Genomic DNA, 19730 nt, shown 5'->3' with positions numbered 1-19730 from the left:
AGAATAGACTTCAGAGCAAAGAAAACTAGCAGAGGCAAAGGAAGATACAACAATAATAAAATGATCAATTTACCAAAAAAATGTAATTCTAAATGTGTGCACTTAACAGGTCTTCAAAATACATGAAGCAAAAACTGACAGAACTGAAAGGAGAACAGACAAATATAGTTGGAGACTTTAAAACCCCTCTTTCAATAATTGATGGAAGCATTAGACCAAAAACAAACAAGGGCATTCATCATGACCAAGTGGGATTTATCCCTGGGAAACAAGAATGGTTCAACATACACAAATCAACCAATGTGGTACGTCATGTCAACAGAATGAAGGACAAAAACCGTATGATCATTTCAATTGACGCTGAAAAGCATTTAATAAAATTTAACTTACCTTCATGATAAAAACCCTCAAAAAACTGGGTATAAAGGGGGAATATACCTCAACATAATAAAAGCCATATACAGCAGACCTACAACTAGTATCATAATGGAAAAACTGAAAGACTTTTCTCTTAAGATCTGGAGCATGGCAAGGAGGCCCACTTTTACCACTGTTATTCAACATAGTGCTGATTACTCTAGCTAGAGTAATCAGACAAGAGAAAGAAATAACCGATATCTAAATTAGAAAGGAAGAAATCAATTTATTCTTGTTTGCAGACTATATGGTTCAATATTTGGAAAAATCTAAAGACTACCAAAAAAACTGGAAGTGATGAATTCAGTGAAGTTGCAGGTACAAAGTCAACACACAAATATCAGTATTATTTCTATATGCCAACAGTGAGCAATCTGAAAAAGAAATTTAAAAAAGTAATCCCATTTACAATAGCTACAAATAAAATTAAGTAACAAGAAATTATCCAAAGAAGTAAAGGATCTCTACAATGCTAACTATAAAACACTGATGAAGGAAATTGAAGAGAATGTAAAAAATGGAAAGATATTGTATGTGCATAGATTGGAAGAATACATATTCTTCAATATTCATATAAATGTTTATACTATCCAAAGTAATCTGTAGATTCAGTGTAATCTCTATCAAGATACCAATGACACTCTTCACAGAAATAGAAAAAAGAATCTAAAACTTATATGGAATCACAAAAAAAACAGAATAGTCAAAGCTATCCTGAGCAAAAACCTCAAAACTGGAGGAATCAAAACTGGAGGCATCACACTGCCTGACTTCAAATTATGTACTATGGAGCTATAGTAACCAAAACAGCATGGTACTGGCATATAGACCATAGACCAATGGAACAGGATAGAGAACCCAGAAACAAATCTGTACATCTACAGTAAACTCATTTTCTACATAAGTCACAAACTTACACTGGGGAAAGGAAAGTCTCTTCAATAAATGGTGCTGAGAAAACTGAATATCCTTATGCTCAGGAATGATACTAGACCCCAATCTCACCATATCCACAAATCAAAATGGATTAAAGACTTAAATCTGAGACCTCATACTATGAAACTACTAAAAGGAAACATTGGGGAAACTCTCCAGGACATTGGTTTGAGTGGGTAAAGATTTCTTAAGTAATACCCGATAAGCACAGGCAACTAAAGCAAAAATGGACAAATGGGATCTTATCAAGTTAAAAACCTTCTGCCTGCACAGCAAAGGAAGTAGTCAACAAAGTGAAGAGACAACCCACAGAATAGGAGGAAATATTTGCAAACTGCCCACCTGACAACAGATGAATAACCAGAATATAAAAGGAGCTCAAACAACTACATTTGATCAAAAAGTAAGCAAAAGATCTGAATAGATGTTTCTCAAAAGAAGACATACAAATGGCAAACAGTCATATGAAAAGGTGCTCAGCGTCACTGATCATCAGATAAATGCAAATTTTAAAAACCGACAATGAGATATCATCTCACCCCAGTTAAAATGGCTTTTACCCAAAAGACAGGCAATAGCAAATGCTGAGAAACAAATAACAAATGTGGAGAAAAGGGAACCCTCATACACTGTTAGTGGGAATGTAAATTAGTACAACCACTACGAAGAACAGTTAGGACGTTCCTCATAAAACTAAAAATTGAACTACCATATGATCCAGCAACCCAGCTGCTGAGTATATAATGAAAAGAAAGGAAATCAGTATATTGAAGGAATATTTGCACTCCCTTGTTTACTGCAGCACTTTCCACAATAGCCAGAATTTGAAAGCAACCTAAGGGCCCATCAGCAGATAAATCAACAAAGAAAATATGTAATACCTGTACACAATGGAGTACTATGCAGCCATAAAAAAGAATGAGATCCTGTCATTTGCAACAACATGGATGGAACTGCAGATCATTATCTTAAGTGAAATAAACCAGGCACAGAAAGACAAACTTGGCATGTTCTCACTTATTTGTGGGAGCTAAAAATTAAAACAAATTGAACTCACGGAGATAGAGACAGAATGATGGTTACCAGAGGCTGGGAAATGTAGTTGTGGGGGCGGGTAAGGGGACATGGTTAATGGGTACAAAAATAGTTAGAAAGAGTAAGTCCCAGTATTTCACAGCACAGCAGGGTGACAGTCAATAATAATTTAGTTGTACATTTAAAAATAACTAAAAGAGGATAACTGGATTGTTTGTAACACAAAGGATGGCTACCCCATTTACCCTGATGTGATTTTTCATGCATTGTATACCTATGTAAAAATACCTCATGTATCCCGTAAATATATATACCTACTATGTGCTCAAAAAAAAAATGAAAAAGAGAAACAAAGCTAAAAAAAAACCTTTTTATTTACCAGCGACCTTGTTAAAGAGGATGAAAGAGAAGCCATAGACTGGGAGAAATCTGCAAATCACATGTCCAACAAAGGCATGTATAGAGAATGTATTAAGAACTCTCTAATCTCAATACTAAGAAACAATCTAATTAGAAAATAGGCAAAAGTCTTGTACAGACAGCTATACAAAAAACATATACAGATGACAAATAAGCACATAAAAATGTTCAAAAATCATTAGTTATTAAGGAAATGTAAAAGACATGATGAGATACAATTACCTGTCAGAATGGCTAAATAAAAAATGCCAGGAACGTGGAACAACGAGCTCTTTCATGCATTGCTTATGAGAATGTAAAATGGTACAGCCATTCTAGGAAACAGTTTGGTAGTTCCCCATAAACATACCATTACCAAAATCATCCAGCAGTCACATTCCTGTATATCCTAGAGAAAAGCCATGTCCACACAGAAAGTTGTACACTCATGTGCATAGCATCTTAGTTTGTAATCACCAAAAAGTGGAAACAACCCAAGTGTCCTTCAGTGGGTAAACTGTGATATAATCCACATAATAGAATACTACCTAGTAATAAGAAGAAATGAACTATTACACACAAGTTGGATGGATCTCAAGAGCATTGTGCTGAGTGATAAAAAGCCAGTTTCAAAAGATTAACAACTAAATTCCATTTATAATTCTCTTAAAGTAACTAAATTGTAGTGATGGAGAACAGTTCAGTGGGTTCCAGAGATTAAGGTTTGGGGAAGAGTGTACCTCTAAATTGGAAGTATAAGGGGTTTTTATTTTGTTTTGATGGTACAGCTTGTATCCTAATTTTGGTGGTAGTTGCATGAGTGTATACATGTTAGAAAATCTGAGTGCATGTGAAAACTGGTAAAATCTAAAAAAGTCTGTAGTTTAGTTAATAGTATTGTGTAATGTCAATTTCCTGATTTTGATAATGTACTATGGTTAAGTAATATGTTCTCCTTGGGGAAAGCTTTTTGGAAGGTACACCGTAAGTACAGTAACTCTGTACTATTTTGGCAGTTTATTATGGATCTTAAATTATTTCAAAATAAAAGTAAAATAAATACAGTGTTAAAAATTTTTGAGGAGTAAAGAGAATAAAATGAACTGGTTACAGTACTGTTCATTGAGGTAGTTTGAGAAAAGTGGTCTTGAGGTTTTGTTTTGTTTTGTTTTTTGTTTTTCATTTAAAAAACAATAATAGCTGGGGATTCCAAAGAAATTCATGCTCAGCTAACAGTGTATTTTTCATGTATGGCTAGCTGCATGGAGAAATGAGACAAATACTCGGTCTTGGAGAAGAGGTACCCAGATTTGACATCTGGTCTAATTGTTGTTGATGGTTTGTTTTTTTTTTTTTTTTTTTTTTTTTTTTTTTTTTTTCATTTTTTTATTATACTTTAAGTTCTAGGGTACATGTGCATAACGTGCAGGTTTGTTACATATGTATATTTGTGCCATGTTGGTGTGCTGCACCCATCAACTCGTCAGTACCCATCAATTCATCATTTATATCATGTATAACTCCCCAATGCAATCCCTCCCCCCTCCCCCCTCCCCATGATAGGCCCCAGTATGTGATGTTCCCCTTCCCGAGTCCAAGTGATCTCATTGTTCAGTTCCCACCTATGAGTGAGAACATGCGGTGTTTGGTTTTCTGTTCTTGTGATAGTTTGCTAAGAATGATGGTTTCCAGCTGCATCCATGTCCCTACAAAGGACGCAAACTCATCCTTTTTTATGGCTGCATAGTATTCCATGGTGTATATGTACCACATTTTCTTAATCCAGTCTGTCACAGATGGACATTTGGGTTGATTCCAAGTCTTTGCTATTGTGAATAGTGCTGCAATAAACATACGTGTGCATGTGTCTTTGTAGTAGAATAATTTATAATCCTTTGGGTATATACCCAGTAGTGGGATGGCTGGGTCATATGGTACATCTAGTTCTAGATCCTTGAGGAATTGCCATACTGTTTTCCATAATGGTTGAACTAGTTTACAATCCCAGCAACAGTGTAAAAGTGTTCCTATTTCTCCACATCCTCTCCAACAACTGTTGTTTCCTGATTTTTTAATGATTGCCATTCTAACTGGTGTGAGACGGCAGCAAAAGCCAAAATTGACAAATGGGATCTAATTAAACTAAAGAGCTTCTGCACAGCCAAAGAAACTACCATCAGAGTGAACAGGCAACCTACAGAATGGGAGAAAATTTTTGCAATCTACTCATCTGACAAAGGGCTAATATCCAGAATCTACAAAGAACTCAAACAAATATACAAGAAAAAAAAACAACCCCATCCAAAAGTGGGCAAAGGATATGAACAGACATTTCTCAAAAGAAGACATTGATACAGCCAACAGACACATGAAAAAATGCTCATCATCACTCGCCATCAGAGAGATGGTTTGGTTTTAAAGCCAGTGAATAGACAAGTGCTGTAAGTACCAGTACTACCCAGAAGAATGGTGCTTTGCAGAATGGAAAACCCAGCAAAACTGTATGACTTAAACCCTGACTTTTATTTAAAACAAAACATTTGGAGCAGCTTTTGCACAGGAACAGTTTCAACCGTTGTTTTCCTTTTGCAAGTACTTCATCTTTTACCCTTGATCTTAGCCAAAATGCTGAGAATCGATACTTTGTCTTTTTACTCCTGTGTCATAAGACAGGGCTGACTATTCATAGGCATGCTTTTTACTCCTTTTCCCCTTCTACCCTCTTCCTCTTCCTCTTCCCCTTTCTGTCCTCTTCTTTTGTCCACCTTTCTTCCCCTCTATTCTCCTCCCAACTCCCCTTTCTTCTATCTTATTTCCTCCTCTCCTCTTTTCCCTGCTCACTCGCTTTTTAAAAAGAGTACCTGTCATATCATACTTGATGATATGTTTTGAGGAAAGAGACCCTAAATGAATTCTGTCAACTAAAATGATGATGGAGGACCTTTCTGAAATTCAGTCTTAATTTTTGTAAGCATGCTCTTTATAACCTCAACAGTTAAATTGATTCTGAGACCTGAGAATTAGGGTATAAACTTACAGAGAAAAGTTGAGGTGTTTGAGAAGATACATTTTCTGTGCATTTATATAGGATTGTCAGATTCTGGTTCCTCGTGTAACTCAGCTTTTCTTCTGTATCCTTGGAGATAGTTTTATTTACATTATATTCTTGAATGAGAATATGAATCATTAATTATCAGCCTTTCCTTTGTGGCCCTTCTGGTAGCAGAAAAATATTACCAAGGTTATTCTGGCATGGAAGTCTCTGAATTTAAGTTGAGGGTTTTCTAGAGACCACCTGGAACTCCCAGAGATAACAGAATACTGTCTTGAAAGCCTCGATGGAAGAAATGTCCCACATTTGCTTGTTGCTTTCTATTGGATTTATGGAATTTCCATCTTTTAAAAATGACTTTAAAGCATTTAGTAGAGACTTATAGGTAAAGAGCAAAAGTTTTTAAAATGTATTATTTAAAGTAAGCTAAATATGGCTTTACTTACCAAGACAAGCTTTCCTCTTCAATGACTGTATAGTAACGATCTGCCTTACTGTAGTCTTTCAGTCTATAAACTCTGTATCTTGGTATCTTTCCTCCCTTAAGTTTCCACTCTTAGATTTTACACAATACCCATAGGGGAATTTCCCAAAGCACTTGGTAAGCTACTTGGGCCTGAGCTATTGTGTTGTCTTTACTACCTGGAACGGATCGTTTGGGTTGCTAGAGGGGTGGAAAGGATGCCTTAATACAGTCTTAACTTTGCTATGGAAATATTCTTGTTTAATATGTTAAGAGACAATAATTTCCGGTCTTGGCTTTTAAAAGTGAGCATGCTTTTTAACTGTCTCTTTCATAGTTATTAACTATGCCAGAGTCTTCATTTTAATTACCACATGGAGTACTTCAGTTCTCTTATTTGCTTCATTACCTTTTCTCCTTGGTTTTGAAAATAATGTTAGAGAAATAAAATCAGATTGTTTCTAATATAATGAAATGCTTTCAACACCCTATTAATGAATTCTTTCTTCATTAGCAACACAAAGCTAGATATTGCAAATCTTTTTAAACAAACAAATTAAAAACTGTTTAGTCGTCTGATTAGAGCAGACAAAGAGCACAGTACAATTTAACTCACCTGACCTGACCCGTTTTTTTGGTTTTTACTGAACTGTCTTCACTGGAAATAGGAGCTATCTTTGACTTAACTCCTTCCAATAGAAGGGATTTCTTAGAGAGGAGTTGGATCTCCTGGGGTTCTGATTCTTAATTTTCAGTTTACAGAAATAGCTAGATATGTGTTTTGAGCCTGAACTTCTTGCTCCATCTTGTATTGAAGATATCATGGTGAAATAGATAAGGACAGTGGACAGTGGATCAAGAGTTTTCAGTTTACAGAAATAGCTAGATATGTGTTTTGAGCCTGAACTTCTTGCTCCATCTTGTATTGAAGATATCATGGTGAAATAGATAAGGACAGTGGACAGTGGATCAAGAGACCTGCACAGGTCTCTTGAACCTGAGAGGGTTTGCCACCTGTTAATTTATTTTTATGACTATGGACTTGACATCACCTTTGTCTCTGTAGATGTAATTCAGTTGAACTAATGGTTATTGAGCATTTACTGTTTGCAAGAGGCGGCTGGAGATATTATGTCCAGTTTATATTGACTAAATGTTTTCTTTGTTGTTAATTTAGCCTTTTTCTGCAGTGTTTTTGGTCAATAGTAACTCTGGGCAGGTGAGGGATATTACATTGTGGCTGGAAAATTTGTACTCTGAAGTTGCTTTTATTGGTGTGTAGGAAAAATCTTTATTAAAAGTTATAGAAAAAAATCATTAAAAGCCACAAAATCAGTACTATTTTGTAATATTTTATAATTCACAATGCTACTAATTTACTAAGTGGAGTCAGTGGAAACCTGTAAATCCTAAGTAATAGAATAACACCTATGGTTTACTAGTTGATTGAAAATTGTTCTTTTTTTGCAAAGGGGAAATTAACCTGGTATCCTAATTTGAAATATGTCTAACAGTGACTATTTTTATATTTTAACCTAAGTAAAATATGTCAGCGTTATGATGGTACCTTACTGAATTAGTAATCCTTTATTTCTAAGGACTGCTGTTTTCCTTCAAACATCATTTTGGTTGGAGGCTTATTAATTCAAGTATTGTTCCCAACTGTTGATTTATAGGGCAGAGAGAACAAACACAGCTTTCAGCTCTGTTGAAGCAGGGTCATTCTTGGAAACTAATAGTGTCAGATGAAATGCCTCAGATAGTGTAAAAGAAAATAATTGGGCCAGGAGTGGTGGCTCATGCCTGTAATCCCAGCACTTTGGAAGCCTGAGGTGGGAGGATGGCTTAAGTTCACAAGTTCAAGATCAGCCTGGGCGATATGGGAAAACCCATCTCTACCAAAAAATACGAAAATTAGCTGGGCTACTTGGGGGGCTGAGGTGGAAGGATGGCTTGAGCCCAGGAGGTTGAAGTTGTGGTGAACCATGATTATGCCACTGCACTCCAGCCTAGGTAATAGAGCGAGATCTTTTCTCAGAAATAATAATTGAAGAAAATAAAAAGGGAACTGAATTCAAAAGAATCCTGTTATATCTTAAATCCTTATTTCTTGATTTATATGTACTGTGGTGACAGCTTTGCTGATGAATTATAATTACAAAAATGTTACACAACGTTGTTAGCATATAAAGACCGGTGATTGGGCTCCCTTGCAACACTAACACTCAAAAAGAACACACACATACAAAAAACTGGATTTATTCAGTGTGAAATAATGTCTTTTGAAATTATGAGGATAAATAAGAAGTATGTTCAGATTAATTTTGTGCATACACCATCTCATTTATTTAGCCTCATAGTAGCTCTGAGAAAGAAGGGTGAGTGAACAGGGAGAGGCTGTGTAGGGAGGTCATTTTTGTGTCTATTTTAAACTAACCAGTTGAAACCAAATCACACAATTGAGTTCATAGCAGAACCTTCATTGGACCAAAATCATATCTTTAACCTCTCTATCCAAGCCCTTTCATTAGAGAATGTTGTCTTAGGTAATTTTCACAAATTTACCTTGTATTTCTAAAACTTGAATTATCATTATTCAAGGAGCTAGAATATATCTGCCTATTGGTGAGTCTGACTTTTTTTTTTTTTTTTTTTTTTTTTTTTTTTTTTTTTTTTTTTTTTTTTTTTTTGAGGCAGAGTCTCGCTCTGTCGCCCGGACTGGAGTGCAGTGGCCGGATCTCAGCTCACTGCAAGCTCCACCTCCCGGGTTTACGCCATTCTCTTGCCTCAGCCTCCGGAGGAGCTGGGACTACAGGCGCCCGCCACGTCGCCCTGGCTAGTTTTTTGTATTTTTAGTAGAGACGGGGTTTCACCATGTTAGCCAGGATGGTCTCGATCTCCTGACCTCATGATCCGCCCGTCTCGGCCTCCCAAAGTGCTGGGATTACAGGCTTGAGCCACCGCGCCCGGCCGAGTCTGACTTTTAAGTAGATCCCATATACAAAAATCTCATATTATAAAACATAATTTATTGTGTTTATAGTTTAGAGTAAAGCTTCTTTTAGTAATGAGACCCTTCTATATATCTTGCTCATGGATATGACACATTTTCTAGTCTTTTGCAGACATCAACTGGATAGTATAAAACTAGGATCAATGGTAACTGACAAGAGCTATTTGGTAAGAAATTTGAAAACTACGAAACTATGGCTCTGTATCCCTTTTATAGAGTCCCATAAATCTCTTTATATTTGTTGCTATTCTGTAACAATGCTGGATAACAAAGGCTTGACTTAGAATAGGGGTTTTCTCTAAAGTTCCTTTTCATCAGAATAAATTCCTGTTCATTTCAGAGTTGTTGCTTTATTTTTTTCTAGATGTGTACTCTGATAAACCTAATCTTGTGTTAGGAACATAAATACCTTTTCTATTCTTTAGTGTCCTCTCTCTTTTTCTGGAACTTTTATGAGCAAGTTATTTTGAATTTTCCAGACTTCTAAATATTATTTGGACAAAAAAATTGGGCTGTGACTCTGAGCTTTTTCAGTGTTTCATTTACTGTTATCAGTACAATCATTCATTTTCTCATATCACCCTTCAAGTCTTCCATTCACCACCTTATATGTATAGACATTTCTCATTTCAGAATCAAGCATAATGGATTTTACCTCTTTCTTTGTGTCCTCTATGACATAAACAGAAAAGAATTAATATAGTCTGTCTTCAGCTTGATTTGAGATACACTAAGCATCATTCATTAAACCACTTGTACAGATTGCCCTTTTAGGTCTCAGCTCTTGTGCTCAAAGTGTTAGGTTCTAGTCAAACTATTCTTAACACAGTGAATATACTTTCTTAAATGTAGATGTGAGTCTTCTTTTAAATAGAAAATCTGTAGTTTCCAAACTAAAGGTCAGATGTTTCAATTATTATGTTCCTTCACTCATTTTTTCCTTAAAAAAAAAAAAAGAAGAAGAAGAAGACTAACATCAGATGTAATAGTAGGGGAAATTGGGTTTGAGGTATAGGGAATTCTCTGTACTATCTTTGCAGTAATTTAGTACATCTAAAAACTGTTCTAAAAGAAAAGGTTTATTGAAGAAGATATGAAGGACATTTCCCTTTTCATTCATATGAATTTTAGTGATATTCAAGTATTCTATTTCTCATGAAAATCTGACAAATGTCAATGTTATTTGTCCATTCTTTTGATAAACTGAGTCAATAATAAACCTTTGGATCAGTTTGAGAATATTATTTATTCCCAGGATCCTTATACAATATTGCACAGAAATTAAATGATGCAGATCTCCCATTCCCACATGTTACCACACTCCTCTGTTCCTCTCAGATCTTTTGTGGCTATAGCAACAAGTGTGAGAATGCTTATTGCTTTAGGAGTCTGCCATGAGTTCATAGTTTCAAAGAATCAGCAACTCTACTACTTGATTGTGGAAGCAATTATTGACCAAATCTTGCTGAATTTTATCAGGGTTCTCTCAGATTCAAAAAGGCTCTTAACTCTTCCTAAGGTTCTTGATGGTATTTCTGCTTTGATCTAAAAAAAGACCAGCTTGCTGTGACACATTTGAATATGAAAGCTACCTGTTCTGGAGGTAACTTGTATTTTCCCTTCTCAGTTTTCCTTTGGAATCACTTTACAAACTGCAGCTTTTGTTTGTAGGGCTCTGCTTGACAGGACAGATGATATCCCTGGAAAGTAGTTTTAAAGTTGATGTTTGGTGACTGCATTATTCAAGGCTCATATAAATTGAGAACTGGTTACATTGCCTCTTGCTATGTAGGATAAAAGATTCTGTTCTTAGAGTCACCCATTCTCTCTCTCATAGACAAAATAGCTAGGAGAACTTCTCAAACTAATTTTGTTATATGAAGAACTAAGATGCCTAGGAATAATTTAGCAATAGCTCATCCAAATTAAAGAAAAGTTGAACTTTAGAATGGAAGATAAAGAAATTATCATGTTAGCTAAACATTTGCTGTCTGGATCTCCCAATTAAAAAGTGGCATACTACATCTCAGGTTAGCCAGTTCTACATTCAGTTGTGAAAATGGCTGGTAGCTATCATCAAGTATGATTTTTTTAAATGTTCCATGCCTGATATTTTGTAATTGTTGAAATCAGATATCCCTTTACTCAGTGACTTTTACTTCATAATGAAAAAGTAGATTTTGTTGTAATATATAAAATTGTGGAGATAGATGGAATTAACAGAGAAATTAGAATTTTTCTTTTAAGATAATTTGAGTTTCATCGTAGAAGATAAGCTCAGAATGCTGAAGTGCTGCTGGAATAAATGAACTGTTTTACTTTTTTCATAAAGATATTGATGTATGCAACTTATAATTCAGAGATGATTCCATTTGCATGTTCTGAGTGACGAAGAAGTGAAAGAAGTAAGAGACTGAGTAATAAAGAAGTGAAAGAAAGAACTTATACACTGCTGGTGGGAATGTAAATTAGTTCAGCCATTGTAGGAAGCAGTGTGGAAATTACTCAACCAAAAACCATTTGACCCAGCAATCCTATTACTGGATATGTACGCAAAGGATTATAAATCATTCTACTATAAAGATGCATGCATATGTTCATTGCAGCACTATTCACGATAGCAACGACATGGAATCAACCTACATGCCCATCAGTGGTAGACTGGGTAAAGAAAGTGTGGTACATATATACTATGGAATACTATGCAACCGTAAAAAAGAATGAGATCATGTCCTTTGCAGGGGCATGGATGGAGATGGAGGCCGTTATCCTTAGCAAACTAATGCAGAAACAGAAAACCAAATACTGCATATTTTCACTTATAAGTAGGAACTAAATGATGGGAACACATGGACACGTAGAGGGGAACCACAGACACTGGGGCCTATCGGAGGATGGACAGTGGGAGGAGGGAGAGGATCAGGAGAAATAACTAATGAATCACTAGACTTACAACCTGGGTGACTAAATAATCTGCACAACAAACCCCCCGTGACACAAGTTTACCTGTATACAAACCTACACATGTATTCTTATACTTAAAATTAAAAAATAAAAAAAATGCAGTGTTAAAAATGAGAAGTGAAAGAATTTGTAAATGTAACTGCTTAATTTCACATTTGTTTAGAGTTCTTCCCAAGAAACTTGCTTTTCACTGCAGTCTCCTTAAATATGTACGTACAGTTTTCATTGGATTCATTGAAATCCAATCCAGCAGGATTCTTTCCTAAATAAGAAACATACTGGATCAGTCCTGACCTATTTTATGATTTTTGGTACTTGTCACCTGTAAAGAGAAGTTAAGGGAACATCACCCCAACTCCATAAAAATACCATCAGAGACTATTATGAACACCTCTGTGAACACAAATTAGAAAACCTACAAGAAATAATTCCTGGAAACATACAACCTCCCAAGACTGAACCAGGAAGAAATTCATACCCTGAACAGACCAATAACAAGTTCTGAAATTTAATTAGTAATAAAAAGCCTGCCATCCAGAAAAGGCCCAGGGATAGACAGCCAAATTCTACCACACATTTAAGAAGACCTGGCACCATTCCTACTGAAACTGTTCCAAAAAATTGAGGAGGAGAGACTCCTCCCTAACTCGTTCTATGAGGGCAGCATCATTCTGATACCAAAACCTGGCAAAGACACAAGAACAAAAAGAAAACATCAGGCCAATATCCTTGATGAACATAGAAGTAAAAATCCTCAACAAAATAATAGCAAGCCAAATCCAGCAGCATAACAAAAAGCTAATTCACCACAATCAAATAGGCTTTATCCCTGGGATGCAAGATTGGTTCAACATACACAAATCCATAAATGTGATTCATCACATAGGCAGAACTAAAAACAAAAAGATTATCTCAATAGATGCAGAAAAGGCTTTCAATAAAATTCAGAATCTATTCATGTTAAAAATCCTCAACAGACTAGCCATCGAAGGAACATACCTATAAATAGTAAGACCCATCTATGATGAATCCACAGACCAACACCATACTGAGTGGACAAAAGCTGGAAGCCTTCCCCTTGAGACCTGGAACAAGACAAGGATGCCCACTCTCACCATTGCTATTTAACATAGTTCTAAAAGTCCTAGCCAGAGCAGACAGGCAGGCAAGAGAAAAAAATTAAAGGCATCCAAATAGGAAGAAAGGAAGTCAAACTACCTCTCTTTGCAGGCAGTATGATCCTACACCTAGAAAATCCCATAGTCCCTACCCAAAAGCTCCTAGATCTGAAAAACAACTTCAGCGAAGTTTCATACTACAAAATCACTGTACAAAAATCAGTAGCATTTCTATACACCAGTAATGTCCAAAGTGAGAGCTCAATCAAGAATGGAATCCTAGTCACAATTGCCACAAAAAGAATGAAATACCTAAGAATACTGCTAACTAGGGAGGTGCAAGATCTCTACAAGGAGAATTACAAAACACTGCTCAAAGAAATCAGAGATGACACAAATGGAAAAACACTTCAGGCTCATGGGTAGGAAGAATCAATATCATTAAAATGGCCATAGTGCCCAAAGCAATTTACAGATTCTATGCTATTCCCATCAAACTACCAATGACATTCTTCACAGAACTAGAAAAAACTGATGTAAAATTCATACAGACTCAGAAAAGAGCTGAATAGCCCAAGCAATCCTAAGCAAAAAGAACAAAGCTGGAGGCATCGCATTACCCGAATTCAAACTATACTACAAGGCTACAGTAACCATGGTATGGGTACCAAACACCATGGTACCCATACCATGTATCACCATACCAAACAGCATGGTACTGGTACAAAAACAGACATATAGACCAGTGGTACAGAATAGAGAGTCTGGAAATAAAGTCATACACCTACAACTTTCTAATCTTTGACAAAGCTGACAAAAAACAAGCCAAGGAGAAAGGACTCCCTATTCAATAAATTGTGCTGGGATAACTGGCTAGCTATATGCAGAAGATTGAAACTGGACCCCTTCCTTTCACTGTATACAGAAATTGTCAAGATAGATAAAAGACTTAAATGTAAAACCTAAAACCATAAAAACTCTAGGAGAAAACCTAGGAAATACCATTATGGATATAGGCCCTGGCAAAGATTGCATGATGAAGACACCAAAAGCAGTTGCAACAGAAACAAAAATTGGCAAATGGAACCTAATTAAAGAGCTTCTGAACAGCAAAAGAAATTATCAACAGAGTAAACAGACAACCAACAGAATGGGAGAAAATATTTGCAAGCCATGAAAGGGCTAATATCTAGAATCTATAAGGAATTTAAATTAACAAGCAAAAAGCAACATTATTAAAAAGGCAAAGGACATGACAGACATTTTTCAAAAGACATATACACAGTCAATAAGTATGAAACATCACTAATCATTAGAGAAATGCAAATCAGAATCACAGTGATATACCATCAGAATGAGATAACAGTCAGAATGTTGTTATTAAAAAGACAAAAAATAACATGCTGGTAAGGCTGCAAAGAAAAGGGGCATTTATACATTGCCAGTGGAAATGTAAATTAGTTCAACCATTGGAAAGTAGTTTGGCAGTTTCTCAAAGAACTCAGAGAGCTACCATTTGACCCAGCAATCCCATTATTGGGTATATAACCAAAGGAATATAAATTATTCTGCTATAAAGACACATGCACTTATATGTTAATCACAGCACTATTTGCAATTGCAAAGACATGGAATAAACCTAGTTGCCCATCAGTGGTAGACTAGAAAAAAGATGTGGCACATATATATCATGAAATAGTATGAAGCCTTAAAAAAGAATGAGACCATGTCCTTTGCAGCAACATGGACGGAGCTGGAGGTCACTATCCTAAGCAAACTAATGCAGGAACAGAAAACCAAACACTTCATGTTCTTATTAAAAGTGAGAGCTAAACATTGAGTACATATGGACACAAGAGAATTGTAGACATTGGGGCCTACTTGAGGGTGAAAGGTGGGAGGAGGGTGAAGATCAAAAAACCACATGTCACTTACTATGCTGATTACTTGGGCTGTATACCAAACCCCCACGACATACAATTTATAGAACAAACCTGCACACGTGCCCCTGAAGCTGAAAGCAAAAAAAAAAAAAGAGAGAGAGAAATTGACCTCTCTGTACAACTTATCTTTATTTTTGTTTCTCTTTCTCCCTGACAGAATCCCAAGGACTGCAGCAAAGCCAAGAAGCTGGTGTGTAATATCAACAAAGGCTGTGGCTATGGCTGTCAACTCCATCATGTGGTCTACTGCTTCATGATTGCATATGGCACACAGCGAACACTCATCTTGGAATCTCAGAATTGGCGCTATGCTACTGGTGGATGGGAGACTGTATTCAGGCCTGTAAGTGAGACATGCACAGACAGATCTGGCATCTCCACTGGACACTGGTCAGGTAAGGAGCTTGTGCAGCATATGAGATCTCTGGGCTGATTCACTCAATTACCAGATTATTAGATTTCTAGGTAGACCTTCATGGAACATACTCGTCTTTTCCTCTGGATCCTTGAATACTATACATTATCCAGATAAAATCTAGAAGAACAGTATTTTATTTTAAAAGTATTTTATTATGTATTTCATTTCAGATGCTCATTTTTATGTGAATTTAGCAAAATCACTGAGTTTTTTTCAGGGAGCATAATTTAATATTTTAATTACAATGATATGCCTTTCACTCTGTAGGATGATTTCACATTATTGAACTCATTTTAATATGAAATAATCATCATATAAAGTAGTCCAGTTTATATGGACTACTATATATGAGTAGCATGAGCATGCATGAGAATCACCTAGAAGTCTTCATAAAACTCCATTTTCTGATAAGGAAGGTGTGGGGTGCAGCCTGAGAGTTTTAATTTCTGACAAAAGTTTTAGGTTTAGGGACCGTGCTTTGAGAACCACTGAGGTGGACCTTGCTGGTAACTTTATCTTCAAATGAAGCCTAATTTGTGTGATTTTAATTATTTTCAGGAAACATTTAATTAATAGTAATGTGACTAAGGTACTATACTAGGCATTATAAGCAGATAGATCACTAAGAAATTTCCTTTCTCTCCAAGGAAGTGGTGATGGTGTAGAATATAGAAAAGAGTTTCTTACTGCTAGTCTAGTGCTTTTCCTTCTACAATCATGATCTTTAAGATCTAAAGTTGGGCTACCTTGTTTAAATTGTGGCTTTATTGTTTTGTAATCTTGGACAAGTTACTTAACCTAGGTCTTAGTTTCCTTATCAGTAAAATGAAGAGTAATAACTTACTTTATTGAATTGTTGCTAGATTAAATGAAATAATATATGTAATGCACTTACTACCTGATATATGAACTCATATCTAGTAATTTTTAGCTACTATGAATAGCCTTTATTCATTAAACAAATGTATAATGCGTGCCTACAGTGTGACAAATACTGAATTAAGTAGTCAGGATAAATGCTAAGCAAGACAATACACATCCTCTGCACTCACATCTTGTGGGAATTCCAACATTTTTCAAAAAACTGAGGCATTTCAGTTAGTATCATTTATTATGGTGCTAAGCACCTTTTTTCACAAGCTACAACACTAGATACAAAATAGGGAGCTATGCCATCAGCAAAGTAACTTTGGTTCCTTCATTTCTTTTGCCTCCTTTGAAAAAAAATCAGTAATATCTGACTCTGCAGAAGTGTCATGAAACTTAATTGAGTACTTTCTATAAAATACTTTTGAGTTGCTCTGCAAGAGGTCCTGTATGGATTAAAAGTATTTTGTGATTTTTGTCTTCTATAGGGTAGAAGCCTCATTTTATATATCAACCGATTTTTTATTTTTAACTCACTTCAGATTTTAAGGTGAACCTCTTTATCTAGAACCTAGTTGAGCTTTAGTTTTAAAGTTTCATCTTCTCCTGATCTGATCTGTACTTTTCACAGCTAGTGCCAACAGATTGGTTATAAAGGTTAGGAAGATACTAAATCTATCATTCAGGAAAAGAAACTCTGCCAACCCCACTGTGGCTAACTTTTTTCATTTCATGGACTTAGGTCAGTTTAAACTTCCTTGATTGTGGAAATAATAGGTAGGGCCAAACTTTGCTTCTCTGGTTCTAGGGGGAGAAAACTTTTTGGATGGTAGTCAGAAAAGTGAAGTTACCAGATTTATCAGGTTTAATATACAGTTTAGCCCTGCCTGTATACTACAAGTGGTTATTTGGTTTGTTTGATTTTTAATTCTTACTTGTACATTTTGTAGTCTGTAGTGGCAACCACAGGGTATGAAAATTTTAAATGGCTTGAATTTCAAACACTCAGAATTTCTTAATGTTACAACTAAAGAGGATGTAGAAATCATCCTTTCTTTATTCATCTGGAATCAAAGGCCTAGTAAAGGCTAAATGACTTACCCAGGGTCATACAGCTTATAAATGCCAGAACTCTGGTTAGCACATTCACTTCTCCATACCCCCCGTCTAAGTCCTTATCAGTAAACCCATGCCAAACCCTTTACCTAGCAGAATGATGATTAGAGGCACAGAAACTGCCTGGAATATCTAGAAATTAAATAAAATAGTTTTAATAATTTAGATACCAATCTTATATCTGAAAAGAGATTTCTTTTAAGGTTAGAATATTTTTGTTTTTATGAAGAGTAAAACTGCCATAGATTTCTGTCTGCTTATTTACGTTATATATGTACCCTTTAGAGAAACTATTGAACATATTTCCAAGAATTAAAGGAAATAGTGAATTTTAATAAGCTCCTTGACATTAATCCTTTAGTTAGTTATAAATCAACTATGTCTGTTGCCATTCTGAGTTGTAAAAAATCTTGGGATAGTTCCTTTGTCACCATTACTGTGAAATTATTATTGTTCATACATAACTTGACATGATGTCCCTACAGATGGAATTTAGTAATTCTTGTTCAAGTCTGTCCACCAGTGCAGGAATTAGTTTGCACATTGATCATTGCATAGCTATATCATACCTTATTATAGGTTGATGTCTATTTTTCTTCTGCAGTATTTTATGTTTGTGTGTGAAACTATATCCTTTGTACCAAGTAAAATGGTTAAGTGAAGGAAAATACTAAAGGTGATGCTTCCAGTAAACAGTAATCAAAATATTTCCCATCACCTGTACATGCCATGTCTATTCCTAATAGTTTACATGTCCTAAGGTTGATGATGAAATGATCAATTTAGTTTTTTACACCAAAAGATGTTTCCTCAACCTGAACTAACTACACATACTAGACCCAATTCTTCCACATAGATTGCTTGTGATAATTCAAAATGGGAATCTTGCCTTTATGTTTAATGATTTGAAGTACCTTTCAACAATATTTATTTATTTATTTATTTTTGTTTTGTTGTGTTTTGTTTTTAGAGACAGAGTCTTGCTCTGACACCCAGGCTGGAGTGCAGGGACATGATCCTAGCTCACTGCAGCCTCGAACTTGTGGGCTTAAGCAGTCCTCTCACTTCAGCCTCCACAGCACCTGGGACTACAGGCATGCTCCATCATGCCCAGCTAGTTATTTTATTTTTTGTTAGAAATAGGGTCTCACTGTATTGCCCAGGCTGATCTTAAACTCCTGGTCTCAAGCAGTCCTTCCGCCTCAGCCTCCCAAACTGCTGGGATTATAGGCATGAGCCACTGTGCCTGGCCTCAACAATTTATAATTTTTTTTTTTTTTTTTTTTTTCAGACAGAGTCTTGCTCTGCCGCCCAGGCTGGAGTGCAGTGGCTGGATCTCAGCTCACTGCAAGCTCCGCCTCCCGGGTTCACGCCATTCTCCTGTCTCAGCCTCCCGAGTAGCTGGGACTACAGGCGCCCGCCTCGTCGCCCGGCTAGTTTTTTGTATTTTTTAGTAGAGACGGGGTTTCACCGTATTCGCCAGGATGGTCTCGATCTCCTGACCTCGTGATCCGCCCGTCTCGGCCTCCCAAAGTGCTGGGATTACAGGCTTGAGCCACCGCGCCCGGCCAACAATTTATAATTTTGTTTTTTAAAAGATATTGACTATTTTAGGCTATATATGATGACTAGCTTTCAAAATACAGTTCTAGCTTATATAAATACCATTGAATAGATGGTTTAGTGATAGAGAACTCCATTTAAATTCAGTTCCTCACTTCGCCGGGCGCGGTGGCTCAAGCCTGTAATCCCAGCACTTTGGGAGGCCAAGACGGGCGGATCACGAGGTCAGGAGATCGAGACCATCCTGGCTAACACGGTGAAACCCCGTCTCTACTAAAAACTACAAAAAAGAAAAAAAAACTAGCCGGGCGAGGTGGCGGGCGCCTGTAGTCCCAGCTACCCGGGAGGCCGAGGCAGGAGAATGGCGTGAACCCGGGAGGCGGAGCTTGCAGTGAGCTGAGATCCGGCCACAGCACTCCAGCCTGG

General features: G+C 36.4%; 1 protein-coding gene across 7 annotated transcripts in view; it reads left to right on the top strand.

Moving 5' to 3' along the window:
- Positions 1-19730, top strand: part of FUT8 (fucosyltransferase 8) — a 357961-nt gene that overhangs the window by 272478 nt on the left and 65753 nt on the right. For all 7 annotated transcript variants that reach the window (XM_030930690.1, XM_030930692.1, XM_030930688.1 and 4 more), the window contains one exon: positions 15498-15735. In XM_030930690.1, coding sequence (XP_030786550.1) covers positions 15498-15735 — 238 coding nt within the window. The remainder of the gene's footprint in view (positions 1-15497; positions 15736-19730) is intronic.

This window comes from Rhinopithecus roxellana, chromosome 5 (genome assembly GCF_007565055.1).
Source record: "Rhinopithecus roxellana isolate Shanxi Qingling chromosome 5, ASM756505v1, whole genome shotgun sequence".
NCBI classification, from domain to species: Eukaryota; Metazoa; Chordata; class Mammalia; order Primates; family Cercopithecidae; genus Rhinopithecus; species Rhinopithecus roxellana.
Note: the sequence above shows the minus strand (reverse complement) of the source record. Positions and strands in the feature narration are given on the sequence as shown.